The sequence below is a fragment of the Tauraco erythrolophus genome, chromosome 8 (assembly GCF_009769465.1).
Source record: "Tauraco erythrolophus isolate bTauEry1 chromosome 8, bTauEry1.pri, whole genome shotgun sequence".
Taxonomy (NCBI): domain Eukaryota; kingdom Metazoa; phylum Chordata; class Aves; order Musophagiformes; family Musophagidae; genus Tauraco; species Tauraco erythrolophus.
The window spans coordinates 43,862,076-43,885,905 of record NC_141472.1 but is presented as its reverse complement, the minus strand read 5'-3'; the positions used below and the strand labels follow the sequence as shown (position 1 = coordinate 43,885,905).

The 23,830-nt window shown below is 40.5% G+C and overlaps 1 protein-coding gene across 5 annotated transcripts in view; it reads right to left on the bottom strand.

Annotated features, from left to right (window-relative positions):
• Positions 1–23,065, bottom strand: part of GALNT13 (polypeptide N-acetylgalactosaminyltransferase 13) — a 116,579-nt gene extending 93,514 nt beyond the window's left edge. For all 5 annotated transcript variants that reach the window (XM_086615433.1, XM_086615435.1, XM_086615431.1 and 2 more), the window contains exon 1: positions 22,924–23,065. In XM_086615433.1, the coding sequence (XP_086471559.1) occupies positions 22,924–23,065 (142 nt within the window). The remainder of the gene's footprint in view (positions 1–22,923) is intronic.
• Positions 23,066–23,830: the final 765 nt, after the last annotated feature.

The following is a 23,830-nucleotide window of genomic DNA, read 5'->3' as shown; positions in this document are numbered from 1 at the left end:
ATGATCTTTCCCAAAAGATGCTCCTGCAGGATAAAATAGCACAACTACAAATACGTAACTGTAAATGTACCGGGGTTTCTTGTGTAACTACAAACACTGAGAAAGAAGTTTGCTTGAGTAACGAAAGTCAGCAGAACCGTAAGAGAAACAGCTCCAACGAAATCAGGACATTATCACAGCTGATGTCTTCCACTTGTGACATATTTCAACAGAAAACCAGAACTGTTAAATGAAACAAACAAAAAAAAATCATAATTAAATTAGGCAGTATTTGCCTTGTCACTATTTCCCAGCTGAACCTGTATGAAATTTTGTTGAGAACCATTATTTTAACCTGAGAAGAGTCACCTTCTCCCAGCTCTGCCATATATTAATGGTTCTTCTGGAACCTGTGCTAAGCCTGCACTGCAAAGGCAGGAAATTCATTACACTAAGTAACAGCTGGGATGAACACACTCACATTAAAAACACAGTAATTCTAAAATTAGCTCACATTTTACCCCCTCTTCCTTTGCCAGAAGAGCAAAGCAGTGTCAGAATGTTACTGAGAGTCAGGAGCATTGTGGGTTTTCATTTAAATTAATCCATGAGCAGTTTCTCCATGGCCGGTAGCAAAAAAGAAGGATACTTGCAGGGAGCAAGCAGGCTTCACTAACTGCTTTCACCTTTATTTATTCTCCTTTTTATTGCAACACAACAACTGGCCCACTTCAAATGCACCCGTTAATTCTGCTCAATGCAGTAATTACAAAAAGCAAAGGCTCACGCCGGACATGCCACCACATCGAGGTTCACCTGCCATAGCCAGGCTGGAAATGCCTCCTGTTCTAAAAATGGGGTGGGAGACACTATTTGCATGAGTTTCAGGCAGAGGGAAGGAGAGAAAAAAAATAAAAAATAAAACAACTCCTAATTTCTTTGCACCAAACCCATCTCTCCTCTCAGAGGAGTGATCCCACAGCGACAAAATGCTCGAGAGGGACAATGTAGTGGGACACAGGGAGAAACAATTCTCGTCCTACACCTCAACTGAGAGGGACACTTAGACTTGAAGATCCAAGCATGTGGGAGCGAGGTCTGGAACTCCCCGTAGCACTTGAACTCTACCAACATGTCAGTGCAGTTCGCACCGTCATCACTTATTTAGATGCAGGACACACGAGCACTTGCTGAGATCTCAAGTGCCCACTTCGTTACTTTAACAGAACTACCCACCACAAAAAACTATCCCTAACTCTAATTTATTTCTAAAATAAAGACGAGAAGAATTTGAAGTTTAATATTAGCCACAAAAAACAGCTGAACAGCAACCACAGAATATATGTCTGCTCTGGACTCTTGCCTAAGTTTAACAGATGATGAATTTTGGGAAGACAAATATTCCTTTCTCAAGCTCTAGAACCTTTCTCATTTTGATATTAGATGACTGTCACCTTTTATTTAAAAAAAAAAATTTTTTGGTATATTTATGACAAAACATCTTCGAGTGCTCTACTGAAACAGTGCTGTCAACAACAACAAAGTTGTAAAATACAAAAATAGAAACCCAGTAGTCAAAGATGATCAGATCTCAGACAAAATTAACTCGAAAGCAAAGAGTCAGGGAACTCGTGTGAGCACGCGTGTATGCAGGAAAGCAAAGAGTAAGAAATTTCTAGGCAAACTCAGTTTAATTATGTTTTAAACGTGCTTTCTAAAACTCAGTAAAAATCTATTTTCGGCACAGCACGAAGTCTGCAGGAAAACAGACAGACTGCAGCTAGAGGACACATAAATATGTTTATTCTTCTGAAGAGGCTTTGTGGGGGTGTGACATCTTGTGTGGGTTTCTGCAGTTACGTACGGCTGCGACAGATGAGAAAACTGTCAATTTTGTCAAGTATTAGCTAAATTAATGGATGTGTCAGCACCACCAGTACAGTAGCGTGTAGTACAGGGTCTAAAGATTAAAAGACTTCAAACAAATTTAAACCCAAGCTCCACAAACTACAGTAACAAGTAAGTAACACACAACAATGAGAGTAATTACTTGTGTTCCCTGAAAAGAACCCATTTAAGAACAAACATTTTAAACACAAAGGAAGAAATAGTGGCTAAAGCTGTGATATCCAGGGGACTTCCAGATAGGCGTAGGGAAATCAAGCACAAAGAGGTTTGAATTCTTCCTGCAGCGCGAAGGAGCTACGTAGACTTGTTTCAAAAGGTTTCGGAATAGCAATGAGAAGTAAAACACAGGTCGAAAGTGAAATTGAAATTCATTTAGATACTATTTGTTTAATCAGAAGGTTGATGTTTTTCTCCTCACAAGAGCCGATAACACTAACAAGCCTCGCGCTGCTCCTCTACATCCATAAAACACCATTCCTGGCGTTCCAGAGCCGGCACAACCAAGGCACACGTGAACCAAGGCTCCGTCCGCACCGTGCGTGGCACAGCCTGGGCGACGCTGCACGCAGTGCTTCCCGAACCAGAGAAGGGGATGCCTGACACATGGACACGGCTACTCCCACCCCATCGCCCACGGAGGCCGAGGCCACCGCGGCGTGATCCTGCACGGAGAGAGCGGATGGATCCTCCTTCCCTGCTGCCTCACCTTGTGCCTTGACAGGAGCTCTAGGGCACAAGCAAATGAAACCAAAGTCTCACGATCCCTCTTGCAGTGCTTGATCCAAGCCACAGGAACATCGGAACGCAGATCTGAACGGTATTCCCTGGATCACAGTCCTCCACAAGTGCAAGCATACACAAAACAGACATGTACTGCCTTTCCTTCAGGGGAAAGAAAAAAATAACCCCATTTCTATGTACCTGATGGCCTCCCATTTTTATTCAATATTCCCAAGCCGACTAGGCAGGTAGACTTTCACTTCTTTCCCCTTTCTTTACTGTTTCCCCTCACTAAGTTTAATGACTCTAGAACTAAAAAACCCAATACCTGTGCACAGCCACAGCTGCTCTCATGGTTGTCAATGTCTCAGCATCACAAGAAGTTAATATTGAAGACCTGCATGTCAACATCTGAAGAAGGATGATCGTGTACTCAAGAAAGCACCTTTCCATAAAAAGAAAAATTTGATGCCTCTTTGGGAAATAACTTCAGAATGAACCTTCCTGTGTCAGTCCTGTAGCAGCCAACGTACCTGTATGCAACTCAGTGCTAATGTATAGCAAGATCTAAACACAGCATGATGAAGGAGAGGAGAAGGACTCTGTCCTGCTCGGCAGCCCTGGGAAGAGAGGAGATCTCTGGATCCTTTCACTCAGAGGGTGGTGAGGCACTGGCACAGGTTGCCCAGAGAAGCTGTGGCTGCCCCATCCCTGGCAGTGTTCAAGGCCAGGTTGGATGAGGCTTTGAGCAACCTGGTGTAGTGGAAGGTGTCCCTCAGGAGCCCCAAGGAGCAGGGGCTGCATGGTTACGGGGTGCGTTTCACCCTCTCCTCCCAGCAAAGGCTTCTCCTGAGGTCCTGAGGTGCAGAACACCCCGATTTGGTACCCACACTCTGCCCTGGCCGCACAATCTCCTTACGGATTTTGCCAGAGGACATCACCAATGTCTCCAAGAGACTCATCAACTTGCAATCCCTTCTTCCTCTCTTCTAAAATGCATTATGGCTCTATGCATCCACCAGCGTGTTTTTATCCTGCCACATAACATCAAGTAACACATACATGTGTGCCAGAGAGGAAATTGTTCCTAACAGATTGCCTTTTTTTTCCCCCCAACCTTCTCCCCACATAACCTGGTGACCACAGTAGCTTACAATAATTAATCTCATAACAATTTACCAAAAACAAGGAGCCCTAATCGACCAACAGAAGGTCCACGTGCTGAAGAACTACATTATAAATGGATCTCAGGCAAGCGTCTCCCACCAGCACTTCTCCCCACCTGTCTCATCAACAGGCTTTGTACAAGGTGCAGACAGAGCAAACCAGCCAAGAGAATGCATTTGTACCCCCCCCATTCGCTCAGTTCTAAGACAAGCAAATGAAAGCCTCACCTGCACCAAACAGTCACAAAAGACACCCTCAAAAGCACCCTAAAGTCACCCACCGAGAGGGCTCCTTCTCCCCCATTTCAGCTTTGGGCTTTTGCCAGGGACAACAGCACAACTGCACAACAGCTGAATTTCACAAACAAAGGAGGAGGTTTCTATCACAGCACAGACTTGGTGAGCCAGGTTTGTCTCCAACCTTCAGCCCAACAGGTACAAGCTAAGTTTTAATCAGCAAAGACAAAACCCAAGAGGTGATGGGTGAACTGACTGGAGTCCTGCCCCCAAGCTCCAAAGACCCAGTCAGCTGCCAGATCTGAAAACTGCTTCTGCTGCTCTACAGCTGGACCGAATTTGTTACTTATGTTATTTTCATCATATAGTTATATCACTCCACATAAGTTAGACCAAGCACTCTATGGATTAAGTGTATAGTCCAGAACATCAGCACAGAACCACCCAAACACCGTGATGAATCTGCAAATGACCTCTGTAACTTGCTTACAAGCAACTCGAGTCACCTCCTGAGCAGATTCTGCCATCGCTGGAGACTTTTTTCATTCACAACTCCAGTATTTCTGAAAGCTTATTCGACAGTCGTCTCCTTCAAGATTTTCTTCTGCTCCTCCTTGACAAAAGGCTTTGACGCGCGAAGAATGATTTCTGATGCTTGGACTGATATTAAACAACAAGGATTGCAGCTGGAGAAATGCCACGGTCATACCCGGGGAGGCAGGTGACAGCATCAGAGGACACACGCGTGTGCCAGCTCACCCTGTGTGCACACCTGCAGCTTTGCTGATCCCCGGCAGTTTTGGACAGTTGGAAACATTAAAGCTTCTTACCTTCCCAAACAATCAGAATGCTGTAGCTGTACCAGTAACACCCAGTGAAAGATTTCCTTTCCACTTCCACCATTCCACCCACAACTTTAATTTTGATCACAAGAGTTGGAACTTTTCCTGTAAGCCAACCAAAAGAAATCTTAAATTTCATCCTCAAATGCATACCAAGGCATTGAGCTTGCTGGCAGCTGACTGGACAGGACAGTACCAGAACTACAGTTCAGTGCTGTTCCACCTTAGATTTTCTGTTGTAACCACAAGGATTTCATCCAGCCTGTGTATCGATGCCGTCTTTAATTACGGAAAGCTCAAAGCAAACCACATTTTTAATAAAAAGTCTGTGTACAGGTATTTGCGAGCTAAAACTAAGACTTACAAATGAAACCGATGGTAGCACTTATACTGTTTCAAGAAGTTCTTCTAACTGTACCCTGTGTGATAATTAGGAAGGTTTCTTCCTTCTTCTTCCACGTTTATGATGTAACAATCCTGACTATAAAAGCAGTAGGCATCTGAAAATACGGAGTTGGGAGCTCCAAACTGTCATCGAACGCCTGATACTTTCCCCTGTTGTAGGTCTCCTTGGTATAATAATTCACATTAGCAATTACACTTTCATTCTGGCAGGAGGGTTTAATTATCTCCTACAGTATCACAAAAGAAACAAGCTATTAACTCCTACTCCTAAAATTGCTGGCTTTTTTTAAATTTTATTTTAGAAACAGCCATCTCCCCACTGTTTACAAAAAAGCACCTGAAAGTCTTCAGGAAGACAAATCCTCACATCTTTGATGCTTATTGTTTTCTCATCGTACCATTTTCACACTTAGTCGACCTATAACCTGTTCTTTTATCGTTACTTTCCTCTTCCTTCACCGTTTTCCCTCTGATGTCGAAACAACCCGGGAGCGGCAGAGAATTACAAAGGGAAGACAAGTCACGATGCCGCCAAGGGAAAAGCGAGTTTGGGAAGGGGGCAGAGCCCGCGTGGCACGGGAAGCGATCCTCCCTTCCCACACTGAAGCACCGTGGGCTGAGCAGCAGGCCTGGAACCCAAGTTGACCCCTAGATGAACACACCACCACCCCCACCCCCAAACATCAGCATCTGTTCATTAGCAAAATACGTATGATCATTGGCAGAAGATGTAGCTTAGATACAACATATCATTAGCGGAGATGAAATGTCACAAGAATATATTTATCCTTCCTTTTTTCCTTGTTTCGAGGCAGGTTGTCACGGCCATGAAACTAGATGTCTGGCCTTGTTTGGAGATGAGTGGTCAAAGCCAAACAGATAAAGAAACACCCTTGGTTCCACCTTGAGCCCTGGCCAGGCTTCAGGTGGGATCTAAGAGCAGAGTGAAACCAGATGTTCCTGCTCTAGTAGTTGTGTATAAGTTTGTTTATTCAACCGTATAAAAAGCTGGACCCTCTTGCTGCAACTTTGGAGACCGCACCTACAAGTGGACACGCTGCGTAGGACCTTCCAATTGTTGGGAACAGGCTTCCCAAATCCTCGCTGCAACCGGGGCTCCCTGGCGACTGTCAATCTGGATGATGTGAAAGTATTGATGCAACTGATGATGTTTCTTTCTTAATCACTATAGTTAATCATTACTACATGTGGTTAGGTGCATTACCTAATCTTGATGTATTCTTGCTGTATTATTGCTCATAATCTTGGTGATTCTTGCTGTATTATTTTGGTTATTATCCTATTGCCTTAAATATAAGTAAAAACAAGCTCATTTCTTTAACTTGGTGCTTGTGTCCTTTGCGCTGACCCCATCCATTGGCAAAACAACTACTCACATCTAGCACGTGGGAAGGTGGAGGAGGAGAGCAAGGAGAACTGCTGGAGGTATAAAACCACCACGCAAGACCAGAGGCACGTGGTTGTTTAGCCTAGAGACAACAAGAGTTACGGTCCTCACATCCCTACAAGAGCATTGCAGGTGGCAAAGACATATGGGTTATCCGGGCTCTGCAGAAGAGTGATTGTGCACCTTCTGTTTGCAGGAGGAAAGGCTCCACCAAAATAGCAAAAAAAAAAAGAAAAAGTTTTTAAAAGGAGGCTAACAAGCTGCGGGAATCGGTTGCTCCCCCGGCCCTTTGAGTAACACCCCCCTGGCCACCCCTCACCACTGTGAGCCCCACAGGCTGATTTTTGGTGGATCATAGCAGTGAATCAAACCCATCAACTTCTCCAAGAACTGAAAAGCAAAGCGGTCACCCTCCGCCCGTGCTTCCAGACACCCACCCAGGCACACGGCAAGCAGACCTTGAAACCACAGCCCCGGACAGACGAACAGCAAAGTTTTAAGTGAATCTACAAAGTTCATTTTACAAAACACCCAATCGTTCAGGTTTTACAAGGTTAGTTTTCTACACTACTAACCGGAACAATATACATTCATCACACCTACTGAATGAGTAATTTTAGTACATTTGAATGACATTTTAGTTATTTTTTCCCACTCCTTCTACCACCCACTACCATTAACAAACAATACACCAAGGCCAGTTTAGTGCAGAAGTTAAATTTGAGATGCAAGATCTACTTGTGGGGAAGAAGTTCTCTTCTGAGAATTACTCGGTCATCATGCCACAACATTTAATGCAAGATAAACAGCATTTACTATTGTAGCATCTGCCTTGCCTAATTTCTCATTCACAGTGCTGATGGGGTGGGTTTTTTGAGTTGGCTTCTTTTTTCCTGTTTTTCTCTCTTTTTTTTATTACACTCTCAGAATGTCAGCGCAACATCTGTATCTACAGAAAGTCCCAAACATTCCCAAAAGAATTTTATCTCAAGCATAATCATTTCATTAAAGATGGCATAACCAGCAGTTAAAAGAGTTTAAATCCCCATTGTAGTGTTTTCCTTCATAATGCTTTCCTTCAATATCAGCATCTTCAAAACTGCAACTAAGCAGCCAGTAACATGTAAGAAAAACTATGTGCATTTTCTGTAGGAAAAATTTTATCTACAGGTAGACCTGAGCTTCCTAGCAACTGTCAACACAATAAAAAAAATCCAACTACCTAAACCAAAGCAAAAAAAAAATAATAATACCCTGAAAAACAACCAAGCAAAACCTATCCTCCTGCTTTCTTTGTGGATACGTATTAATGCCTCCAGCACTCTCCTCCTCCCTCTCAGTAGGGTTCATAAGGAAAATGAATTGTCTCAGCTCAGCATTTGTAACAGAATAACCAAATTACTCACGTTTAAAACAAAAGAACTCAGGGATTCTTGAAGTATAGCAAACATAATATATAAATATTTTTTACACAGCCTATATTTCAAGTTCATTGTCTTGTCATGTCATATTATAAAGATTAAAGTACCACACACTCAGGACTACACAGATACCCAAATAATGAATACCATCAGACTGAGTATCCTTGAGGAAATTAAATTAAACGCTTGAATGAAGCGTTTGTCAGCAATACAGATCCTTAACCTTCAGAACAGAAGCAGACCTTTGAGTAGTCAAAACAACCAAAAGCCAACAAAAGCCTCTTCCTACCCCATTCTTGCTCAAAGCAGCTACTTTTACATTTCTCCATCAAGGAGGCGACCCCAACACCTTACCGTGGTGCACCCCAAGGCTAACATCAGCCCAGAGAGAGCGACACGTCCCCCTGACCCACCCCGCCTGGAGCACACGTGTCCCATGGGATGAACCACCCAACTCCACCACGACACTGATGACCAAACAAGCCACGAGCTCCACAAACACACCCACGAGCTCTCTACCTCCAGGCGATGGCAAACAGCAGTTCAAGACTACCAGCACCACCGAGTCTGCCCGTACCACAGTCACGGCACGTTCGACTCGGAACGATGATTTCCACTCAGCAGCAAAATGAGGCAAATTGACATTTTATGAAGTTTAAAATAGCATAATTCAATGCAGTTAAAATTTAAGACCATCAGAAGTGGAACCAACCGCTGAACCCGCCAGCACCAAGTCCCAATACACCATATTTAAAACTGATGATTTCCACTGGAGTAGCAAATAAGGGAGATTGCTGCTATATAAAGTCTAAAATAAGAGAATTTAACATGGTTAAATTATTCCTAAACCATGAAAGACTGACAGGTTTTTATTACAAAAGGCTCTTATCACTTAATGGAGAAAGTCTTTTATGATTAAAGTTTTATTTGGTTTTCAGATATCAACATTACACAAAGAACATTGTTCTTGTAATTCAAGACGTTCTGGAGAGCAGAGTCATCTGAGTGCAAGAGCTTGTGATACCTACAGCTGAGTTCACGAGAGTAATTATGCAGGATGTCATATTACAGAGGTCCACATGGTGCTGGTTTGTGTTTTGGTTGGGTTTTGGGGGGGCGACTGGTGGGTTTTTTGGGGTTTTATTTAAGTGTTGCTTGTCACAGTCCCAATCCACTTCTGTTGACCTCAGTGGAGACAGGACCTGTTCCCAAGCACAGAATCTGATCTCCTGCCTGGCTCCACAATCTGAACTTGGAAAAAACAGTTTCATCATTTCTGCCGAGACTGCACCAACCCTGTGGAGGTCCTGTAATGTTAAGCATAAAATCTTGAGGGCTTTAAAGGCTACATGGTTGGAAAGTGCCATTTACTAAATAAAATTCTATTATAAAATAAACACCAAACTGCCAAATCTAAGCAGCAGCAGCATCCCATGGATTTCTAAAGTTAAGTGCACTGAAAAACTGCAATTCTACGGAGACGAGCGATCACTACCGCAACCTTTAAATCACCACACAAAGAAGAGCCATCCCCTGCAAATAAAATGGGTTAATTTAGTTCATTCTTATCTTTCTGCACTCCTTGCTCTTCATAAATATTCTCAATATTGTACTCATAAATTCCTTCATCGCCCTCACCGTGACTTGGTACGCTAATTAAATGAGTTCAATCAGCTGAATAAAAGCATGATAAAATAATCCGGTGGAGAACACGCGCGCAGCAATCTACATCTATATTCTCCCATTCCAAGCTTGTGCAAACTAATGTGGTGTCCTGCACACAAAAGGATCTTTGTATCCCAGCTAATTCCACTCTGTCCTAAGTGGGATTCTGGATTTTAAAGAACCGATCCATGAAGAACTCGCTGCATAATGACTTAACACTCCTAAATGGTGCATCTAATATGTTTCGTAACAAGCATTCTGTGGAATTAATCTATATTTGCCATTTCCCATAGGAAAATCTAGAACCACTGTACAAAAGCGATTTTTATTTTGCCTAAAACTGGGAAAGAGGAAAAATGAAATCAAGTTTTATCATTGCTTTGGTGTAGTAAAAAAGAACGCAACAAAATATTAGTCTGATGCTGCCTTTGTACTATTGTAGTTTTCATACAAACCGTACACATGCTCATGCCTAAATGTTTTAAGTGCCCAGTTAAAACAATTTAAAAAACACACTATAAGACAATGCACTTATAAAAGTAAGTGAAATTGCAACAAAAATGCATTAGAGATTAGAGATCTAATCTACTTTGTTTTGCAACAAGAAAACAACAGCCAAAACTAACCCCAACACGTCACACTCCTGCTCAAACACATTCCCGAAAATGAAGATGCCCCCAATCCTATTAAGCTCAGACCACTGACCCAGCAACAGCTCCTTGGAAGAGTCTCAGGAGCCTCAATACAGTTTTGGATACACTTTCCGAAAAAAAAATCCAACAGTTTTTAAACTGAGGGTCCAAAGAGAAGTTCTCTGCACAAATCTGTCTCACACTGAGTTTGGCAGATACTTGTAAACAACAACTTTTAATTAGTTACAAAAAAAAAAAAAGAGAACTCGACACAGGTTTTCAACCATTTATCACTGCCTGATGTCAATGCAAGTTAGAAATTCAGTTTGAATAGAAGAAAATAGAAGTTAAGCATAATCTTTACATTTCTGAAAGCAGAATGCTCCTTTCCAAAATAAAATATATACCCTTTAAGTAGACACTAGTCTTTCATTTCAGGCAGCACATGGACAGCTTCCTACAAATTCCTGCCTCTCGTGGAAGAGAGGTGTGGAACACTGCAGCACGCTCCCTCCCAGGTAGGGAAACACACACCAATTCCATTAACACAGTGCCAGCTTTGTGCTTAGAGAAATTGATAACACAAGTATTGATTGACAAATCTTACTAAAAAGGGGGGAAAAAGTTGTTCATTAGACATTGGCACTACACTTATTCCTACAAGCTTATCAACGAAGCTTTACTTATAATTTAATTATATTTCTTAATTTCTACGTTTAAGGCTACTCCGTTTCCCTACCAAATTTATATCGTAATTCCTTTTACAAGGCTTCTTCACTGACCAAATTTTTGTGACCTTTAATGTGACTACTGCTTTCTCTTGATGGAAAAAAGAAGACTTTATGGAAATACTATATTTCTGTCTGGTGAGGATTGGTGAAAGCAATAAGGGAGGAAGGAGGAACAGAAGATGTGTTGCACACATTAATGGGGGGGAGAGGTGGAACTGCAGATCAGAACACAGCCCATTGCAAGAAAACAAATTTAATTTCATGTAAAAAAAAATAAATTTAAAAGGGAAGAGAAAGAAAACATTGGACAGATACACTCGGCATTATAAGGGCAGAAAATGGAGCAATTTAGGAGTTAAATGCTTCCAATTTATTTCCAACTTTAATAGAGCCCGAATAATAGAGTCATAAAATACAATGCAAAAAAGATGAATGTCCACATTAAAAAAAATTACAGGATTATATCATGCTTTAATTAAACCCAGCCAATATTTAGAGTGAAAAAAGTTGCAGATAAGTCAAGACAGACAATTAGGGAAGAGACCAATACACGAGATCTAATTAATGACAGCAGCTCCTCCGCGTATGTGCAAGATGAGCCGTGCTCCGCCTGCACTCACTCATCCCCTCGGTGGGGGGTTCAAAAAGGGAGGGATGCAAACCTCCACGGTTGTAGGATAACACTGAAAGCAGAGTGCAACATACTGCTAATGCACTCTACTTTTTTAAAAGGAAAAACATCCACAAATGTAACAGAAAATGTGCAAACAGACTTAAAGGTATGAACTGGGGGTTTCTGAGTATTTGCATTAACAGTTCTACGTACATGAATCAAGGAAAATCAAAATACTTTTCCATTCATTTGCAGCTACTTGAACAGTTTGAACAAACTAATTAACTGATCTCTTACATGTTTTATTTTGCTGTTTAGCCTCAGAAAAGCCTTTAGCTATTCAGAATAAAACTCAGTATGGAGGTGTCAAAAGTCATACTACTCTGATGCAGAAATTCTCCCTAATGGACTATTGTACCAGTGCCATACCACTTAGTCTTGCAACACCTCCTAGTTCCTTTTTCATTAAATAGTACCCCCTTTTTAGACAAATCCTAAAGGTAAATGGCACCTTTCTGTCACCAGTAATTGTCATACCAGAAAGGGCACGAAATACCAGATGGTCCAATTATATACAAACACATTTTTTCTGCGTGGCAGCTCGGTGGTAAGAACTTGTTTTGGGTTTTGTTTATTTGCTTTAATACAGAGTAGAATCCCAAGGACAAGAAGGATGACATTGGAATGAATTGCACTCTGATTCTTCAGTCTTTATTATGCAAATGAATGCTCACTTCAGCTTGTCAGATTTGGCAATCAAGGCCCTGGAGAATGTCTGTGCCTAAAAACTTCCATTACAGCATACACAAATACTGTGCACCACATCCACTATGAAAAGTCTCAAAGGAGAGCATTTGGATACATAAACCTGGCTTTACAATACATGTTACGATTTCTAATTATTATCCAAATTCCATACTGCACTAATACAGACAGACACAACTTTTAAGTATTTCTTAGTGATAAAACCAATTGCTATTTATTTCCAAAGTTTCCCAAAAATTCCCTATCATCATGCTTCAGAAAACAATAGGAGTCCTAAAAATGGTGGCTTAAAACTAGCCTAAAACCTACTTCTCTTCCTGTGCAAGACAGCAAAGTTGCAGCATACGACAATCTCATTTGACATGTCAGTTATTATTCCGTACTCCTCAGTAATCCCCATTTCTCTGGTGTTTTATTTTCTTTCTTCAAATCGACAGAGAACTCAATTCAGGATGAAAAACTACTCTGCGGCGCTGAAGTTTTTCAAACAGTAAGGAAGAGATTCAAATATACCGTGTAATTCATGGAAGAATTGAAAGATTATTCAAAATTGGATTAAGAAGGGCTGATGGCAGTCTGAGCTCCACATTTTTAAGGCTCAATTCCTGCAGACAGACCTGTGTACACCGACACTATTTGCAGAGCTTTCCCAAAAATCAATGGAGCTTCATTTGCAGTCTGGAAGTGTGGCGTCAAGAACAAGAAAAGAGTCATAATTTTTTAGGCAATATTTATTATAAAGGCTTCTTTATAGAAGAAACCTGAGGTTTTCACTAATCCTTCATAGTTTTCATAAAACTATTTTCTCCTAAGGTATTGATTGTCAATAAATTTTGCAAGCAAGTAGGTCTAAACGGTGACAGATACTTTGCCAAAAGAACAGTTAGTGCCTGGAAAGAATTTCCAGCAATCTTAGGATTCATCTGTTGAACATAAAACCAGAAGACCTAAAAGCCTTCCAAGCAGCTGGAAAGCATATTCTGTCATTGCCAAATCTTCTAAAACTCCAGGTTTCTGTTAATCCTGATAAGAATGGCTTGAAGTTTCTCGACACAGCTAAAAGACTGGCTTCTTTCTTCAGCCTTCAAATACAAACAACTTACATCTCTTGCTATCAGGACAACTGTTATAGAGAAAAGGGTTAATTACCACGTGAAATCAAACCACGCCTGCACTGCACACGTACACAACGTGTAATCACAGCCATCCCCAGCCACTCGTTATTTCAAACTGGCTGTCTCTCAAATAAGAATTAAGTGCAAAGAATCTCTTTCTAGAAACGATGATACATCTTCCTGCCTGCCTTACCCATTCAACTAGCACTAAGATCATCTCCCTTTAAGTATTTTCAACTTTTTACAGGTTCCTGGTTTTTGTACTTGAAGTTTTATAATATATCCACATCATTAACAACACTAATATTTATCAGAGTCATCAATTTACATGAAAACTATTTTTCTCTTGTACTATTAGACATAAAAATTTAAGCTATTACTGGGAAAATACATACATTTATCAAATAAATGCCTCAATCAGCAAGACATGTCTATGCCTACTCTCCTTTGACAAGCTCCACCTTGACAAACACGCCAGGTGCCAAGATGAAGTAATGAAACATAAACATGAAAAGCTTAATTGAAAACACAGAAGAAGAGTAAAATAAATTTAAAAGAGTAACAAACAGTACAACCTGATAAACTGTACTTGCTAACGAGGTTTAGATGAGCTAGGGCAGTGCTCTTATACTCAGGGCACCTGCCACCTGGAAAACTCTAAATAGGCTTTATGATGACAGTTGGAAAGTACTTGGGATACCAGGGATAATATTGTTAACGTGACAGGGTTTTACACTTCAAAACAGTGTGGAATAATCAAGAAAAAAAGCAAAAATAAACAAGCCAGAAAAAAAAAATCCAACAGTTGATACCTTTCTCACTTAAAATCCGGAATGATATGTAAAATTAACTACATTTTATTCATACCTTTAGAGTATAGAATACACCCACACAAGCTTTTCACATCAACAATTTACTTCCAAAACACCAACCAAAAAGCTAAAGAGAATCATTAACAAACCCTTAATGTATCAGCAAAAAAATAAATCACATTTCAAGAAATAATCCAAGGACTGACAACTGCCAGTTTCTAGACAGCTTTAAAATGCAGCCCCACCACACACTGCATAGAGTTCTCCAGCTTTTGGCAGCAAGGGAGAACATAATCTCAATTATGTCACTACTGTGTCGTTCTTCTGTCAGCTACTACAGATGGAAAGTATTTCTGACATCTTCCAATATTTCTGCATTTACAGTCAACAAGGTAAGAGAGCAGCTTTCAATATCCACTGAACAATTCCCCTGGATATTTGTACCTGGACACTCAAATCGCAATCCAGCTCTGACAACTGGACACAGTTCAGATACTACAGCAGGACCGTGTGATATAGAAAAATGCTGAAGCACATTTTCATAGGGCAAACCTGAATCTTTGAATTATATCTACCTGGAAGTGTTCAAGGCCAGGTTGGAAGGGGCTTTGAGCAACCTGGTGTAGTGGAGGGTGTCCCTGCCCATGGCAGGGAGGTTGGAACTGGGTGGTCTTTGAGGTCCCTTCCAACCCAAACCATTCTGTGACTCTGTTAGGACAAGCACAGTATGCTTCACACTTGTAAATAAGTCAGAAAGTTTTCCTCGATAGCATCTCCAAGATTTCTAACACACCACTTGTTTAAAGTGCTGAAGATAAGGAAGGTATCATGAATGTCAGTGAAGTATAATGAAAGTAATATTGTTCATTTCTACCCACCTTTGATTGACAGATTTTCCTATTATTTGGAAAGGTATCATCGATTTTACTTCATTTTAACCACAGAACTACTAACAATATTTCAGAACACTGCATACATAAGCAATGACTTTTTTCCTTTCCCCCTTGCCAAATTTTTAGTAAAGTTATTACACTAAATTCTTAAGCAGCATAAAGGCAATGGGGAGAAAAAAAATCCTAAGCCTTTCTGGTCATCCAGAACCTCTCACTGGGAGAGAGAGAAGGAAGGAGTGGGAGGGAAGGACCTTTGCTAGACTTTTGGCTTGAGCAACTTCTGTAGCTTAAGGATGTGTACACGGTGAGTGTATATATATATATGATACTGTGTGTAGTGTATGACACATACACACCATATACACACTGTGCAAGTTCACTCTTACATCACTATTCAGATTTTTTCATGAAGCATTCCTTAGGTTAAATACTTTCAACAATAAACCTTGAGATAAACCCTATCTGTACAGAAATAATTACAAAAGCAACATAAAAATGGGAAAATTGTACTTTGTGCAATTCATGGGAGCTCACAGGCATGGGAGAACACCATTCCCTTCCTACTCCACTTTTACGGCAAAGTACTGTGCATAACAACTCCTGGTGGTAGAACTGTGGAAAAATGAGGAATTCCAGACCATGCGGCTGGTTATTTGTTTTTCAGGGGATCAGAAATTACTGAGATGCTTGCTGGGTTCTGGGGTGTGGGTTTTTTTCTTCTTCTTCTTCAAAGGAGGGATAAGGTTATTTATTATCTGTCAACATTTCACAGCCCTGCACACAGCAGCGTAACAGAAACACCATTTCCAGGAGACACAAATCATAGTTTCAAAGATACTTATTGACTGAGACCCACTCCACCACAAACCAGTCCTTCCTTCTGCCAAAACAGCTTGGCAGTGACTCTTCCAACATCTAGTATTTAAAATATCCAACAATAAAAGTTAACAGGACAATACGGAACGATCTTGCTACAGCATGAAATACCTGTCAATCCATCCCCAGATGGGAGTCCAGCGTGCTAGAAAACGTGACATTTTCTGGCTGGAGCTGTGCGTTCAAACCAGTGAGCACCACATCTCCCAGTAAGACACCCTTCATTTATTTTTTTTTTTTTTTTACGTTTGCAATCAGAAAAAGACATCTGCTGTGTTAGTTTTCCCCTCAGGCTTCAGAAATGCTTTTTTCTTGAACTGTTTGATGAAAATCTATAAATAAACTTAATGTGTTGTCACAACATCTAAATCAGCACTTTCAATTTTATTTGTCAACAAATTTGTGACAAGATTTCAGTGCAATGTACATGCTCATCCATCCATCTATTAAATCTTTATGGTATGCTATTAAAAATATTTGCTACCATTGTTACTGCAGACAGTCCAATGCATTCAGTAATCTGACAGATGAACGTGTTACTATGGAAACTACCCAAATGAATGCCTTATTTTCTGAACTTGGCTATAACCCCAAACTTTTATTACAGCATCCAAATGTTTCATTCACTTGCTTTATATGATCATAACACAAACCTTTTCTCGTTAAAAAAAGCCACTATAAATACATTACAGGATTTGAATAAATGAACCTTCCTCTTATATTGAGTTTTCTTCAAAATAGTGGTTTAATAATTTCTACTAATTTCATGACAAATCCTGTATGTAGCACTTGAGAATGTAGTTAACAATACAGAAAAAAACTGCATAAAAGCATTAGACATCAAAATAATACTAAAGATTTGTCACCACTTCGCAAAAAATCTAAAATCTACATTGACATGTCTAAGCTGCATTAAAAGCTTTACTCACGTTGCAAAGACAAGCACTCAAAATTACAAATTTTATCTCATTACTCATATACACTCGTTTTAATTAATCACACTTTCTTTACAATTGCTGTTTCAATCACAGCACATGCTCCCCGTTTTATTATTTAGAGAGCAATATTTTGCTTCCCCTAAGCTCACTACATATTTCACTCCCAATCTGGAAAGAAAGCTGCCAAAAACAACTGTCTCCAAAGACAGCTTTCCAAACAGAAAACGCTAAATTTAACTAACGTATTTGAATTTGAAATTAAAGATTCGATTTCCTGCAGTAAAGTCTTTTTCCATTTCAAATTCCTTAACTGTGAATGAAGGAAAAACACTACAACAAATGCACAAAAACCCCCTCTTTGATACCAGGACATGTATTTCCCAACAAGATGCCCAGAGACAAATTAAGATCTTCCCTCTCTCAACTGCTGCCCCAGGTACAATAAGTCAAAGACGCTTCTGGCGTGATGGAAACTTGGAGGACGATATGATTCTCTAAGAGAAATTGAAATTATGGGTGGAAGGCCATGCATACAGCCAAAGAGATGAGTTCTCTCCATTTTTCAGAGTTAGGTTCCACCTCCTATCAACAGCAGCTTAAGGAGAGAAGCTGCACCTTTGACCATGAGCGCTTTGCTGGCCCACACTGCAGCACAGTCCCTGCCCCAGGGTTCCAACCAGCCTGGAGCACTCCGAGTCATCTCACAGCACCTAACCCAAAGGGATGAAGGTCTTCATTTGGTTCATAGTAAGGAGCTGTAGTAAGGAGGAGGCTACAGTGACCACAAAACAGAGCTCTGGTGGGCATTCAGAATTACCCCCATGAGTGGAAAATTAAATTATGGGTAAGACACCAGGCTGTCAGATTGCCACGTATCAGAAACGGTCTGTAGCTTTTTTAACACAGCAACAAGACTCAGCAGGTGCAGTTTATCAGACAGTAACCCGCATCCAACCCAGGTGAGAAGTAGGGTCTTCTGGGACAGACAACTCTCACAATTCTCACCAGTTGCCTGCAGATACCCACTTTTTTCCCCCCAGAAAGTGCTTGCCTTCCAATGTTTAGGTCATCTTATTACACACATTATGGTGTCCTTGGTGGCAGCTGGATTTATTATGATCCCTGTAGGCAAATATTTACAGCTGCAGTAATATACACCATTTGTGGATATGTTTCAAGATGTAAAACCCTTCTCTCAGCTTCTTAGGATTACGCACCAAATATTTGTTCAAAAGCACTTCATTTGTGTTTGGAGAACAAGACTTCCAGAGTTATTAAGAACGTATTTGCAAACAGAAAGTTGCTGGAAGACAACAGAAGCAGTAAAGAGAAAGCTCAAGCCATTTTTTACATACAGGGACCAGGGCTTCAGCTTTCACATACTGTAACTTTTTCATAAGATCCCTTTTCATCTCACCGCTTGGAATTCAGTGGCGTTCCAGTATGGTTTAAACATTTCCTTCCTCGTAAGCTCATTGTGCCAAGTAAACCAAATTCTAGTTTGCACATAGTTTTCTGCTTTTAACAAAAATAAGACTGTTTCTTCCAGCAGACCTGCAAGCATCCTGTCCTGCCAGGTACAAGCACTGCATGTTTCAGAAGAACCACCTGCTCAGGACACTCAACTGAGCACCATTAGTTCATGACACAAGGAAGACTGCCTTCACCATCTCTTCCTTGGGCAGTTACCTTTCCACCTATTGACCCCCTGATACTCCAATCCAAACCAGATACAGTCCCACACAGACAGACCTTGAGAACCAGCTTTTTCCCAAAGAAGCAGACCTGTCCTTGAGAAATATTTGCAACAGTTGTCACTAATACTAGTGCTGAACATGATTGAGTTGTACAATTCCTGGCTGGAAGACAAACAATACATACATCCTGCAGCAACACAGAGCAGAAGAGCCCAAGACGAGTCGGAACACATGACAAACCAAGCACTATTTTCTCCCATGTGATGCCAAAGTTGTGGAAAGGGTCCTTCAAGAAGCAATACAACACATCGTGGATACTCAGAAACTTTAGAAACTAAGCTGTGCCTCCCACCAGTTTGCTCAGTGCCGTGCTCCTGAAGTCCTCAGGGTAAATATTATGGATGCCTAGCTTTTTTTGGACTTGCCAACTTGTTTCCTCCCTTCAAAGCCCTGTCTAAGCAAACTGCTGACCGGTGCACCTTGGCTCTTGACGCTTTAAATCCACAAGTCAGCTTTGGCCCCTGCTTTTGCGGGAAGGGCCACGCAGAGAAGAAAGGAAGAGAGAGGAGGACCTTCTCCCTATGCTGCTCTCTCCTACTTAGCACTGCTAAGTGCTGCCCTGTCCCCTTTCCACTACACAATATGCATTTCATCTCCACTTGGGGCAAAGTCAGACCCAGCTTCTACTTAACATGATGCTCTCCATAAAACTGATACCTCTCATAGCTTTTCCAAAATGGTTTAGGTATGGTCAGACTTACTCCAAATCTCCTGAAATTCAAAGTAAAACCTGAGTTTCCAGGGAAGTCTCTATGCTTTTGTGCAGCTTTCTGCAAGACACAAGGAGCCTTTGGGAACGGGAAGGGACTGCAATCCTGTTCCCATGTTATTGATTGCTCTTGAAAGAGCTTCCCAGGAGCCTGTTTGATGCACGTCCTGGGAACTTACTCCTCATCACCTCCTAAAGGTTTATCACCCAAACCATGCCGTGTGAGGCTCCCAAGCTGGGTTCAAACACCTACACTGAAACAGAGGAGAATGCAGCACTGGCTTTTTTTTATTTTCAAATAGTCATACATATTGCCATGCCAGTATGTATATCTAACACGGTAAGAAATACTAAGGACATTGGAAAAACCCAAAAGTCAGACAAATTAACTTTGAATCTAGTGGACTGGCATAGAAGTTTCATTCAAGAACACAGACACTTAGCTGGAACAGTCTGTGAGGCATTTCAAGTCTGTGGATATACAAACAGAAAACCCCACAAACTGCATACTAAGTTACCAAACCTTTAATTATCACTGCCAATGAGAAAAATGGTTTTGTTGCAATTATTTATGCAAGTTGGTGTTTAGGGAATCAGCCGCCTTCATCTACTAACCAACATGTTCCTAAAACCAAAATCTTTAGATGAAAATGTTCAGTCAGTCTTGTTTACTGGAATTGCTGTAACTTAAGTTCATATGCCACCAAGCAGAGAAGAGGTATCAATGAAGGACATCTTTTTAAATTCTGTTAAATTGTACAGTACTGGCTTTCTCCCCCCCCCTTTTAAACAACTGATCAAAAACTTAGGGATAAAGTCAATTAATGCTGCTTTTTCTCATTTTGCTCCTTTGTGGCAGAAATCTTCCAGAATTTCAGTAATCTCACAAAAAAAGACACACAATCAGTTTCCAGTAAAACTGTCCTAGTGTCCCCAGATTTTCACTTTCATAATTTTGTAACAAGTATTATAATCAAATATTCTTCTGGGATCACGTAGAATATGCATAGTATAGTAACAGACTCAGTACTTCTTTCACCACGCTTTAAAGTAGAAATAATGTTATATATTCAACATAACTTGTTTCCCAAAACTGAGAGCATGGAGAAGCAGTGTTGCTTTTAGAATTTCTGTGCAGAAACCTCATCTCTTTATAACAGGTAGAGCACATAGAATTCAATAAGATGAATGAAAAAAAAAAGTCATTTCAAGCAGTCAAACGCAGAGTACTTCAAAACGTGAGTTCAGTATTGCATAGTATTGTGCTGATAAAGTGTCAAAAAGGTGAATTCATATTTGCAAGTTTCAGACACTTTCATTTAAATTTGAGTGGTGGCAGCAGGGGCATGTGTTTATGTATTTATTTTATTTTTTAGCCCAGATTTAGGCTTAGATTAAAAGTTGTTAATATTCAAATACAATCTATCATTCTAGTCCTTAATATTTTTCTTTACAAATTATCCTATAGTGAAAAATGCAACCAACTAAAGACACTGCACAAAATGTAATCAATTTTGAGAAAATTCCAACGCACGCTTCGAAAACAATCTACCATCACTTTTCTGCAGCTGACAGTCTGGCAAAATGGGTTGTTTTATTCACAAAATAGCAGATTCTTGCCTGCTATTTGTTTAAAAATGCAGTAATTCAATTATGCAGAAAAAAACACAACTTATGACAACAAGCAATATCCTTTTCATTTAGAAAAATAACTGGGTTTTAAGTATTGTTTTTAATACCATGTAGCTATTTATATGATTCAGAAATCAAAGCGAAGGCTTCCAAAGGTACTTTGAGTAAGGACTGCCCTGTGCCAAACCTATCACTGAATGGTATCTTCACTTCCAACTATTGCAAAGTTAAACTCCACTGAACTGTAACCCCAAAGCCCTTTTAAAAGAAAGATAATGATTTATCCTGTGGACAGAAACTAAGAACCAGTGGTTTAACATCCATATGGATGTTCAGCCTGGAGAAGAGAAGGCTCCAGGAAGACCTTCCAGCACTTAAAGGTGGGTCACAGGAAAGCTGGAGAGGGGCTTGGGACAAGGGCATGTAGTGACAGGACAAGGGGTAATGGATTTAAACTGAAAGAGGGGAGATTTAGATCAGATACAAGGAAGAAATATTTCACTCTGAGGGTGGTGAGGCACTGGAACAGGTTGTCCAGAGAAGTTGTAGATGCCCCATCCCTGAAGTGTTAAAGGCCAGGTTGGATGGTGCTTTGAGCAACCTGGTGTAGTGGAGGGTGTCTCTGCCCATGGCAGGCAGGTTGGAATTGGACGATCTTTGAGGTCCCTTCCAACCCAAACCATTCTGTGATTCTATATGTATTTATGATGAAAGGAACAGCCTCAGACACAATTGCCTATCGTCAACAGTAAATGTGTTACAAAAGCAGCTGCATTAGTTATAACTAATCCTGTTTCAATCCTAGTAGACATTCAAAGTATCTTCCTTCTTCCATATGCTGAACCTACACTCCGTAAGAAGAGAATGTTAATTTACAAGGGAAAACAAACACCTGTAATTCATAAGTTTCTACCCCTTCCTCTTCCTGTGAGTTCCCCACAGATCTGTAGTCTTAACGGCATTCGGGAATCAATGGGATAGTTTCTACAAGTTCAAGTTTCTATGTTCAAGTTCATTGCAAGTAGTCACCTACCACGTGTGTCTTTTGGACATGCAGAAGCACATCATCTACCATCTGTCCTGTGAACACATGCTCTGGAAATCAGCCGTTACCAACTCGAAAACTTGTAGATTCTGTTAAGGTTTGGTTTTCATGAACTCCCCTTTAGGAAATTACATTGCTAAAAATACTTGGAGTGAGACAAGAAGCTCTGCTGCTCCATCCGGTTTGAGACTTGATCCTAGTGTTTTCATATCCCAGAGGGAATCCCAGCACCCTTTAAAACGATTGTTTCAGCCAGAGTTAAGAGTTTAAAAGCAAGCTTACGAGCAAGCATCTTCCACAAATGGAAAAAGAACCACAGAGCATCAATTCTCTTGCAGGTCAAATGACTTCTGATTAATAAAAGGGTTCTTAATATGTTTACTTCAGTTTTCTTTTCCATGTATCAGAGACATTTTATCTTAGTTTCGCTAAAGAAAACATACAAGACTCAGGCTTCGTTATGGCAAAGGTCAAACACTAAGATAACTGAAACTAATTCAGAAACAAGCACAACAGAAGTAGTACTTCAGATCCTGCTATTTTGTCTGAATTTTAAAAATAATTTAGAAAGTACAGAGAAAACATATGAGGCCAAGTACTTAAAAAAAATAATAAATCTACGATCTTCAAAGATAGCTTAGACTGGGCACTTACCCCTCAGAGCAGGCAGCAGAGACCTCTCCTTCTTGTCATCACATTTATTACATTCACTGAAGTACAGAAGCAAAAAGACATCCACGAGCACCCACATGAGTGAAGTGGCTAGAACCACCTTGCAGTAAACAAATCTCCTCATTGCTTTACTGGGGTTCTAGCTCCAGTGCTGAGGAAAGGCAGCAGGTGCTGAGGTGCATCAGACACCCACAGTTAAAATCCACGTCGGAAGCCAAGACAAGTATCCCACTGCGAGCAAAGGAAAGAGAAATGTCTGAATTAGCTAGCAAGTACACACAGGTTGAAGCAAAAAGTTTATAGGAAAACACAGTGTGGAGATGCTTAAAGTACCTGTTCCTTTCCATATACACAGGTACTTTGTTTTCTACCATCCTTCATCCCTGGAAGCGTTCAAGGCCAGGTTGGATGGGGCTTTGGGCAACCTGGTGTAGTGGAGGGTGTCCCTGCCCATGGCAGGGGGTTGGAACTGGATGGTCTTTGAGGTCCCTTCCAACTCTAACCATTCTATGATTCTATGAATTCCAACCATTTTGACTTGCGTACGTCACGGACAGGCTACATAACTCACCTTCATTTAGAAACACACGTAATATATATACTTATATATGTCCCTTTACATGCAACCTAACAAATTTTCGTAAAGATTACACAAAAAGAGAACAAAGCAGTGTTAACTGACAGTTCTGATATTTGTCATTTTATTGAACATCAGACAGATATATTAACACAAAGAACAAACTGGAAATTTGCATTTTCCTCAAATAATAGGTTTATCATGCTATTTTAAATACAGCCTCTGAACACTAAGATCAGTTAATTTTTATCTCACAGAAAAATTTTGACCACCACCTTACTACCACAAAAACACCTCGCAAAAGAACACTTC